Source organism: Carlito syrichta, unplaced genomic scaffold, assembly GCF_000164805.1.
Source record: "Carlito syrichta isolate Samal-C Ts95f unplaced genomic scaffold, Tarsius_syrichta-2.0.1 Scaffold314771, whole genome shotgun sequence".
In the NCBI taxonomy this organism is placed as follows: domain Eukaryota; kingdom Metazoa; phylum Chordata; class Mammalia; order Primates; family Tarsiidae; genus Carlito; species Carlito syrichta.
In genome coordinates this window covers 136,629-147,958 of record NW_007258867.1, presented here as the reverse complement: position 1 = coordinate 147,958, position 11,330 = coordinate 136,629, and the positions used below count along the sequence as shown (strand labels likewise).

General features: G+C 41.5%; 1 protein-coding gene across 1 annotated transcript in view; it reads right to left on the bottom strand.

The window, feature by feature from the left end:
• Positions 1-11,330, bottom strand: part of MSH2 (mutS homolog 2) — an 86,053-nt gene that overhangs the window by 35,659 nt on the left and 39,064 nt on the right. Inside the window, exon 8 of the mRNA XM_021719501.1 lies at positions 5,459-5,568. Coding sequence (XP_021575176.1) covers positions 5,459-5,568 — 110 coding nt within the window. The remainder of the gene's footprint in view (positions 1-5,458; positions 5,569-11,330) is intronic.

Below are 11,330 nucleotides of genomic sequence, written 5' to 3'. Positions count from 1 at the left end.
AGGCGGGTCTCGAACCCGTGGACTCAGGCAATCCACTCACCTCAGCCTCCCAAAGTGCTGAGATTACAGGCTGAGCCGCTGAGCCACCGAGCCCGGTTTACAATCACTGTTTAAATGGTCCCATCACTGCAAGCTGCAGGATTCCTGCTTGGAATGTTGCCCAAACTGTTAACTGGTGGCCACCCTAGAGTCCAAAGGGGGGACCACCCTTGGTTGAAATTAAAATCCCAAAAGATAAAAGAGATTATAAAATGAGGTCCTCCGGATGACATCACTGATCTACTGGATCAAGCAACACTAAATAAAGCCTACTCTAGACTTTTAATTACATAAGCCAGAATACATATTGAGTTTTTGGTTACTTGCAAAATAGAGTCCTACCTGATATAAATTTAACCTCAAATAGTCTATTTAGAGAAAAGATAGAAATCCACAACTTACATCTTACCGGCACAGTACTTAACTGTGGCATAAAAATTTCTGTGCCCTGAAGGCATATGGGAATGAGCTTTTTATCCTGAACTCCCTTAGCTGCTTAAAACAGCCTTTCAAAAGAACTCAATTGTCATAATCCCCCTTCAGGGAGTTTATAGCAACAAGAGAAAACTGACTCACCACCAGGAGAGAAGTAACCACCACACCTAAACAGACATTGTCACAAAACCAACACATCTGGCAACTATTCTCTCAAGTGCCCATTTATCTTTATTTTTTATTCTCAAAAGTCATTTGTTTTCCCTTCCCCTATTAAGATGGCATATAAAGACCAAATTCAAACAGCCTTTTCTCTCGCTAATATGTCTTTTTCCAATTTAATATGCCACTAAACCTAAAGGACAGAAGAAAAGCTTTTCCTCCTTGATACCATTAATTCGGGCCTGCAAGTTGGGTGCGGTGGCTCACCAATCCCAGCACTTTGGGAGGCACAGGCGACAGGACTGCCTGTGCCCAGGGTTTCGAGACCAGCATGGGCAACTTGGTGAGACCTCGTCTCTACAACAAATAAGAAAATTAGCCAGGTGTGGTGGTGCATGCCTGTAGTTCCAGCTACTTGGAAGGCTGAGGGACTTCCTGAGCCCAGTCAGCCGGTGGCTGGGAGAGGCACTCCAGGTTGGACAACACATGAGACTCCAACTCAAAAAAACCAAACTGGGGCCTATCATTTTTTTTTAAAATTTTAAAGTTGTGAGGTACAATTCAGGGTTAGGTATATAAGTGTTCATTATCAGGTACCCTTATTGATGAGGTGTGGCCCCCCCACATATTATTTTTGTTTTTTGGAGTCGGATTCTTAGTGCAGTGCTCACAGCTACCACAGCCTCGACCTGCTGGGCTCAGGTGATCCTTCTACCTCAGCCTTCCAAGGAGCTGGAACCACAGGGGCATGCCACCATGCCCGGCTAATTTTTTGGTTTATAGCAGAAACTTGTCAAGTTGCCCAGGCTTGTCTCAAACCCCTGGGCTGAGGCAATCTTCTCATAGGGTCTGTCATATTTAAAGTACAGCAATGAATGAGAAAAAATGACTCCTTCTTTTCTAGTCTATATCTACCTAACTGCACTGCTTACCTTCTACCTTCCCAAAATCCAATCTTCCCAGACACTTATAAAATCCTCTAATCCACAGCATCATTCAAGAATTAACACTGATCAACTGTTTTACAGTCAGGGTAAGTTGTAGTTCAATGGATATGTTTCAAATATTTATGATCAAAGTAAGAATCCTTAACCCACTGAAAGGGCAAAAGATGGAGCTGATATACCCAATGAGAAGCCATTTTAACATTGCTTAGCTTTGTCATGTTTTTCTAGCAGTTCACTTTAATTTACCCTCTAATCAGGAGCCAAGGATAAAACCTGTTTCTCAGAGGTAGCAAGTGATAATTGCTTTACAACCCCCTCCCCAGTATGTTTTGTAAACAAGTTAACCTAATCCGACCTACATGATCTTCATGACCCAGACACCATCAACTGGCAGCAGCTGTGTGACTAACACACCCATCTGCCTGCTGTCCATCATGGTGATATCAGTGCCTATCTTACCTATCCCCTCTGTGATGAGGTGGAAAAGACCACCACCCAACCACTTAAATGACCTATCAGGCAGAAATGTGATGGGCCAGCTAAAAAGACAGCTGCAAGAGGATCCTTAGTAGGACATCTGCCTGTTTAACAGAAGAACAGAAGAGGCTACAAATTTTTGCCACCTCTTAGACATTCTCAATTAGACAAACCAATTTTTGGACAGATATTGTCCAGTGATTGTCTAAGGGAAGCTACAAGTTGGTGGAAAGAAATCATATACTCATACTTAAGTTGATGTCAATTACATTCCTAATTTTTTTTTCTTTTATGAGTTGGAGTCTCAATCTATCACCCAGGCTGCAGTGCAGTGTCACACTCATGGCCACCACAGCCTCTACTTGCTGGGCTCAGGTGATCCTTCTGCCTTAGCCTTCCAAGGAGTTGGAACTACAGGTGTGCGCCACCACACCCAGCAAATTTTTTATTTATGTAGAGACAAGGTCTTGCCATGTTGCCCAGGCTGGTCTTGAACTTGTGGATTCCAGCAATCCTCTTGCCTCTGCCTCTCAAAGTGCTGAGATTATAGGTATGAGCCACCACACCGGCTTATATTTCTAATTTATTAAGCAAGTAGTTCTCAGAGTGCAGTCCCCGGACAAGCAGCATCAACAAATCTGAGTTATGTGTTAGAAAGGCAAATTCTCCAGCCCTACCCCAGGCAGACCTAAAGAACCTGGGCTTGGGGGGTCTAGCAATTTAACAAGTCCCCCAGGACACTTTTGCTTAAACTTGAGATCCACAATACTAAAGTAAGATTTGTGCAAACTTAGAAGAATGAAAGTGGCTCCAAATGACAAAATCCACTGCAGCATTTCAAGAGAGCCTTGCCTGGGCTCTGGGTCCCTTCAAGGGTGTACAGTTGGGTGACGCCGAAAAGCTCGATACTTGTCCCACCCACCTCCTATTAGGCTCTACTATGGTCATAGTTTTTGTTAATCATCAGGAACACCTTTACATGTTTCTATTTAAAGGAATATTTAGGACGGGTCGCGGTAGTTCAGCCTGTGATTGCAGCACTTTGGGAAGCTGAGATGAGAGGACTGCCTGAGCCCGGGGGGTTCGAGACCAGCCTGGGCAACCTGGTGAGACCTCATCTCTGCAATAAATAAAAAAACTAGCCAGGCGTGGTGGCGTGCATCTGTAGTTCCAGCTACTTGGAAGGCAGAGGCAGAAGGATCGCCTAAGCCCAGAAAGTCGAGGCTGCAGTGGCAGTGAGCGTGCCACTGCACTCCAGCCTGGGTGACAAGAGTGAGACTTCAACTCAAAAAAAAAAAGAAATATTTACAGAAACCCAACTCTGCCCCATCAGAGGCAAGGCCACACCCTCAGCAGAGAGGTAGGTGTACACATTCAGTGCCTAGATGCCCCAGAACAGTATTCCTGCCTCCCATTAATTTAAAACTCAAGACCTAAAAACTGTTTCACTAATATCAACATTACAGAGGAAACAACAGCCAACATGCAAGTTTTCCCAGACAAGAGATGATGATACAAATTTTTTGGTTGCTTAACCTCTAATTAGATGGAAAAGACTACTACTGACATAAAATATACTGGAAGGCAGAAGCATTTATACCTATACACAATGCACTGTGAAAAATATTTATTCTTTATTCATTTGTTTTTGTAGAGACAAGGTCTCACTACGTTGCCCAGGCTGGTCTTGAACTCCTGGGCTCAAGTGATCCTTGAGCCTTGGCCTCCCAAAGTGCTGGGATTATAGGCGTGAGCCAACTGCCCTTGGCCTGAGCCACACCCCGCCACTGCATCCTTTTAAAATTCAGAGAGTACAGAGCAAATAAGATTTAATTTATGTTTTAGCTAATGATCCAGTAAAAAAAATAAATCAACATCACATAGGGCAAATATTAAACAAACCTAGATAGATATTAAAAAGAATGTGAAGACTCTAACAATTAGCAAATCAAACTGTTAACCTTATTAACATGAATAACGTGAGCACATATTCTCTGCATGTGATTTTAACAGGAAAAATTTTTTTTTTTTTTTTGAGTTGGAGTCTCACTCTGTCGCCCAGACTGGAGTGTGGTGGCCGGGAGCCTTGACCTGCTGGGCTCCAGCGATCCTTCCGCCTTAGCCTTGCAAGTAGCCGGAATTACAGGCATGTGCTACCATGCCCGGCTGATTTTTTGATTTATTGTAGAGATGAGGTCTCGCTGCCCAGGCGGGTCTTGAACCCGCGGCCTCAGGCAATCCGCTCACCTCAGCCTCCCAAAGGCGCAGGATTACAGGCTGAGCCACCGAGCCCGGCTAACAGGAAATTTAATTTAGAAAAATTTCAAAATATTATTTTTAAAGTCACATGAGTACCAATTTAAAAACACTACATTCAATGGCCCCATCATATTAAACTTGTTCATATAAACAAATTTTAACACATACAAAACAAAACAAAATTTTACCATTTCATAAAGTTTGCTTTCAAATTCATTTTCATGTAAGAATATTTTCAACTATTTCAGAAACTATTCCTACTTTATATTTATATATAAATTATTGCTCAAAATTGTTTAAAAACTTGAAGACACAGATTACTTAAATTAAACCTTAAATGTTCTCAATTAAAATGAAATTTGGAGCCAGGCTCGGTGGCTCAGCCTGTAATCCCCCGCCTTTGGGAGGCTGACGTGAGTGGATTGCCTGAACCCGCGGGTTCGAGACCCACCTGGGCAACTTGGGGAGACCTCATCTCTACAATAAATCAAAATGAGCCGGGCGTGGTAGCGCGCGCCTGTAGTTCCAGCTACTTGGAAGGCTGAGGCAGAAGGATCGCCAGAGCCCAGCAGGTTGAGGCTGCGGTGGCCAGGAGCGGCCACTGCACTCCAGTCTGGGTGACAGAGTGAGACTCCAACCCCAAAAAAAAAAAAAGAAATTTGGAAGTAAACTATTTTGAAGTAGTTAATTTTTTAGTTATATTTGACAACTATTTAGGAGATACACACATATCCTAACCTCCTCTCGCAAAGAACTTTTCCACAGGAAAAATTAACAAAAGAGGTTTCTCTTGCATTCCTCTACCTTCTCTTCCCTTTTCTAGTGACTATAATTTCCCTTTCCTCTTGGATATAAAATAAAGCTCAGTTGAATATGTAAAATCACTTATTTATGAGATTTTCTTTAGGCCAGTTATGCCCAATATTCATCTCCTATTAATCATTATTTTCACCCACTAAAACAACTGCTATATTTTAGAAAATCCTTTTCCCATATGTTACTTAATCTTACATCCACTGTCTACAAAGATGCCACACAAAAGTGCCCAATTTGACACTAAAAAGAGAAACATGAAACTTTCCTAACGTGCCTTTGCTTTTCAAAAACATTCTGCTTGAATTAAAAAGTATACTGCATACCTGATCCATATCTAAAGTTGTTTCTATCATCTCTTGAAACTTGGAGAAATCAGAACGAAGATCGATAAGTGGAGTCACAAAAACTGCCAGCAGCAATGTCTGGTGTTTTCCTAAAAGAAAATATTAAGAAAAAGACAAAGATCTCATTTTAAAAAATAAAAGATGACAGATCATAAAAAACTAACTGCAATGAAGAACATCATTTGAACCAAAAGGTACAATTAGTACCGCAGGTCTCCAAAGTTATTATTTACTGAAGCATTTTTTAACTCAAATATGCTTAGTGCTCAATTTACTTTATACAAAGGGAGATGACCTAGCACTCAGAGATGCCCACTTATTAATACTACACTGCCTCCCCGGTTTGTCTATAACCTCCTTCATAATGAGCATTAGAGAAACAAAAACGTGGCACTAATTACAACTAAACGAATTTCATTTATTGTAGATTTAATAACTCAAAGTCAAAATCATTAAGATAAGACCTCTAGCTTACCTTATATTCCTAATTTCCATTAATATGGTGTTCCAATTAACAGAGATTAAATCAAGCCAAGTTTTTACACAATGGAACTTTGCTTGATGATATGTAACAGTACACGCTGGAGAATGATGCGAGGTGTTATATGAAGCAGTGGGAAAAGCAGGAGCAGAGACCTGGGTGCCAATCCCAGTCATGCTTCCTATAAGCTATGTTATCTGAAGCAGGCTACACTGAGTCCTCTTTTCCTGTTTGTTTTTTGGTTTTTTTTTTTGAGTCAGAGTCTCACTCTGTTGTCCAGGCTGGAGTGCAGTGGCACGCTCATGACCACCCCAGCGTCAACCTGGTAGGCTCCAGCGATCATTCCGCTTCAGCCTTCCAAGTAGCTGGAACTACAGGCACGCTACCATGCCTGGCTTGTTTGTTTGTTTGTTTGTTTATTTTAGAGATGAGGTCTGGTCAAGTTGCCCAGGCTGCTCTGGAACCCCTGAGCTCAGGCAATCCTCTTGCCTCGGCCTCCCAAAGTGCTGGGATTACAGGCTTGAGCCACCGTGCCCATTTTTATACAATGGAACAACAGCAATTACCCAGAAGATGAATAAATAAGATATACACGACTCTTAGTATAGCTCTCAACACTTTACATAAGCTCAACAATAACTTACTCCGTATTACTATTGGCATATGGAAGAATTTTTTCCCCCTGGTCTCCAATAAATTCCCTTAAAAGAATTCTGCAAGTGATCTCTAGCACACTTCATTTTGCTCCAAAGCGATAGTTCTCAAAGTTTCCAAAAATTTTAGAAGCCACTAATTGAGAAAATGGTGAAAAGTTACTATGGAGTCAGCAAAACTGTTTTAAGTACTCATGTTTTATTATTAATCACAACAGTATCTACACATATTTAGAAAATAGTACATATGTGTGAAACATTATTTAGACAGACTATAAACAACACTTTGCCCACATAATGTCTGTTGTGCTGTATACTGCCTGGTTCTTTATCCTGAATTATCTCATGCGCCATTGGTAAATACGGGAATGAAGCCAACAAAATGCAGAGGTGGCACTGGCTAACGTTTTCTCCCAGCCCATTGATGTTTTGAAGGGATCAAGGGCGAACTTTCACACAATTAAGAACAGGCCTTCATAATGAGACCTCAGAGTAGTGGGCTTAATAGTCACTGTACTTCCACGACAGTAGTAAGACACGTGGGAAAAGCTGAAACGTGCAAAAACATTTGCTACTGTTAAGGGGTAACAAACAAACAAAAAAATCGACTGAATTCTATACCCTGGTTCAGATTTTCAATTTTGATAAAAATGAATTCTTTTCAAAGCAATCCCTCAAGGCCCTACGTCTCAAAGGAGGAAACAAGAGCCACCAACACCAAGGCTGCGAAGAGCTGCCTGATGCCGTGTTGGGTGCAAATGTTAGGAGGTCACCATCCTTATTAGTTAACGCCTTTGTTAGCAGCGATTTTTAAAATTTCATGTATTTTCAAGTCTGCCTCAATCCTATTTTCTCCATGAGCTCTGTTATTTTTCTAGCACACAACTTTGAAGGTTTTCCATGAACACACATACGATATTACTGCAGAAATATCTGTATCAGCTGCAGAACCTACGGCCCCCTCAACATGGCCTCTGGCCCTCACACAAGCAAGCCAACTTGGCTGCAGCTCTTCTCAGAGTCTATAAACCCCTTCTGAGTCTACTTGCTCCCTTATCCTGTCAACTTCCACCACTATCTTGAATTCCTTCCCTTACCTGTAACTTGTATTGAACTCCAGCTGCCAATTTCCAACTGGGTTGGAAAAAGCACATTCTTGGCTGGGCATGGTGGCTTACGACTATAATCCCAGCACTTTGGGAGGCTGAGGTGAGAAGACTGCCTGAGCCCATGGGTTTGAGACCAGCCCAGGCAACTTGGCAAGACCTCATCTCTACAACAAATTTTTAAAAAATTAGCCAGGCGTGGTGGCGCATGCCTGTAGTTCCAGTTACTTGGAAGGCTGAGCCAGAAGGATCACCTGAGCTCAGTAGGTTGAGGTTGTGGTGGCTGTGAGTATGCCACTGCACTCCAGTCTGCCTGACAGAGTTAGGTTCTAACTCAAAAAACGAAAGAAAAAGTATATTCTCTACTAGTTACCATAGCTTAGAAAGTTCTACACAAGCTACCCTGGGGTCTTAATCCAAAGACCCTTTGAATTCAGAGTAGTACATAAACATAGAAGTTAATTCCATCTTTATTTTCTCTAACCTTGAACTGAAATTTTGCATTTCTCTCCATATTTATGTAGGCAATAAACCATTGTATTATTACCAGCACCTATGTCTTTGTTACAGTTCAAAAACCATATGTTTTCATTTCACAGTTTTTAGAAATATGCTGAAGTACCACTTAAGTTCAAGCTTAATTTCAAAATTAAACTAGTAGACCTTTTGTCATATTTCTTAATGAATTTATAAAAAAGAACATATTTCTATATAAAAAATTTGTTTTGGCCAGGCCCAGTGACTCACACCTGTAAACCCAATACTCTGGAGGCAGAGGCAGGAGGATTGCGTGAACCCAGGAGTTCGAAACCAGACTAGGCAACACAGCAAGCCCTCATCTCTACAAAAAGAAAGCAAAAAACAAAGAAACTTAGCCAGGTGTAGTGGTGCACAACTATAATCCCAGCTACTCAGGAGGCTGAGGATGGAGGATTGTTTGAGTCCAGAGGTTGGAGACTGCAATGATCATGTCACTGTACTCCAGTCTGAACAAGAGTGACACCCTGACTCAAAAAAAAAAAAGAATATTTTGACAAGTATATTTCAATACAATACTATACAATATTTCAATGGTTTCCTTTGTAATTCTGTTTTATCTTATGCATTTAAAAACATTATTCTGGGCCAGGTGTAACGGCTCACACCTATAATCCCAGCACTTTGGGAGGCCAAGGTGAGAGGATTGCCTGAGCCCAGGTTCGAGACCAGCCTGGACATCTTGGCTAGACCTCATCTCTTAAAAAAAAAAAAAAAAAAAAAATTAAAATTAAATAAAGACATTATTCTGAGAAAGTGTTTGTGACTTTTATCAGAAGCTAAAAGGGTCCACAGTACAAAAAGCTTTAAAAAACTCAAGACGGGCCGGGCACAGTGGCTCATGCCTATAATCCCAGCATTTTGGGAGGCCGAGGTGAGAGGATTGTCTGAGCCCACAGGTTTGAGACCAGCTTGGGGAGCTTGGTGAGACCTCATCTCTACAAACAATTAACCAGGCATGGTGGTGTGTGCCTGTAGTCCCAGCTACTTCGAAGGCTGAGGCAGAAGGATGCCTGAATCTAGCAAGTCATGGTTGTGATAGCTGTGAGCGTGCCTGGGTGACAGAGTGAGACTCCAACTCAAGGGGAAAAAAAATCACAACGGTAAGACAAAGCACCTTGAGTTTCTGGCACAACCATTCACCATTACCTAAGAAGTTTCCCATGCTTTTTTTTCCTGATATATATATATTTATTTGTATTATAAATGTGTGAGGTACAATTCAGGGTTAGGTATACAAACGTTGATTATGCGGGTACCCTTGCTGATGAGGTATGCCCCTCCCCTAGCAGTTTCCCACTACTGCCAATCCCTTTCTTATAGTATTATAATTGTTGAAGGTCTGCTTATGAGTGAGAACATAGTTTCCCATTCTTATACTGCTCACTTTTTAGTTTCCTCCCAAGCAAATTCATTCATACTCTCCCTCCATTAAGTACCTACTACATGCCAGAATTCGGCTTAGAAACTCATTCCTCATGCATGTGCTGTTACATTCTTGGGGCAGAGGGTTGAGGCAAGGGACACAGCCATTAAACAAGTACTTCCGAACAAGCATGACAAGTATGGTGATAGAGAGAGATGATGTTCTGGAAACACATGACCAAGGAAGAAGTGTGTCCAAATCTAAGGACCTGGTAGGCTTCCTCAAATACATGACTTTAAAGGTGAAATCCAAAGATGAGAACAAAGCCAGACAAGTCAGAAGGGACAGACAGATGCCTGAGGCTGAAGGAACAAACAGCACATTAAAGGCCTGAAGGTCAAAGCGCGTGGTAGATCTGAGAGCTGGAGATGCTGTTCAAGTTCACCTGGACCGAGGCACAGAATAGTATTTTTTCAAACTGCAGGCCTTCATCCACCATGGGTCAAGAAATTAATTTAATCTTTACTAGAATTTTTTAGTGAAATAAAATTTAAAATGTCAAAGTACATAGTAGTACGTTTCAGCTTATAGAATTTATTATGCGATTATTTCAATTTTACATATACAACGAGTGTATACGCATATATCCATGGGTATGCAGTAAGTCACAATGAAAATGTATTTCATATTATGAGTTGGAGTCAAAGTGGGAAACATTCACAGTAAGTACTAGAAAGGAAAGAAGAGAGAAGGAGGCAGAGCCAATAATTCATGAGAGGTCTTTTAAACCAGTTTAGACTTTAATCCTAAAGGTAGAGAAAACTCTCTGAACGGTTTCAAAAGGTTAATGACACTTATATTTATGTCTGAGAAAGACATTTGCTGTGGCAGGGAGAATAGATTACAGGGAGCCAAGGCAAAAAGGGCAGCAAGAGCATGATAAGACAAGAAGTAAGTCCAGTCTCTACTTGGGAGCTGGCACTGGGAATAGAACAGAGTCAGAGGTAAAGGATATTTATAATGTGGAATCAAAAGGATTTGTGACTGAGTGCATGCAATGAGGGAGATGAAAAACTGTAAGGCCAATACCCAAGGCTTAGGCATCTGGGTAGACGACATGTCCATTTACTGAGATATAGAACACTAAAAGAAGAGCTTAGAAAGAGGAATTCAGATTGGGGACGAAAACACAAGACCACAAGGGAAATAGCTGGACCAGAATTCTCATATGGTATACTCCTGGATTGCCTGGCGGCAGTCTACTTTAGACCACGAGTTCTCCAGCTCATCTGAGTATCAGCCCTATTAGCCTGCCGTTCTGCTTCATTTTCTGTAACATCCTGGCCCCTTTAGGCAGGCATCTGCACATGCAACCCCTGCTCTTATTAACCAATGGCAGACAACTCTGAGAGGGGTCCTTCCCATCTCAAGGAAGGCTTTCCTAGACCTGTGATCTAGCAAAGTTGAGGTTGCTAAGTAAACTGGCTACAACTGTAATTAAATTATTAGTAAATGTCTTCTCTCATAAATAATTTACAACAGTTTGATTTAAAAGTGAAAAGTAAGCCGGGTTCGGTGGCTCAGCCTGTAATCCCATGCCGGGAGCGGCCACTGCACTCCAGTCTAGGCGATGGAGTGAGACTCCAACTCAAAAAAAAAAAAAAGAATTAGTATTGACCTTTTAATTCTGTGAAAAAAAAATTTTTTT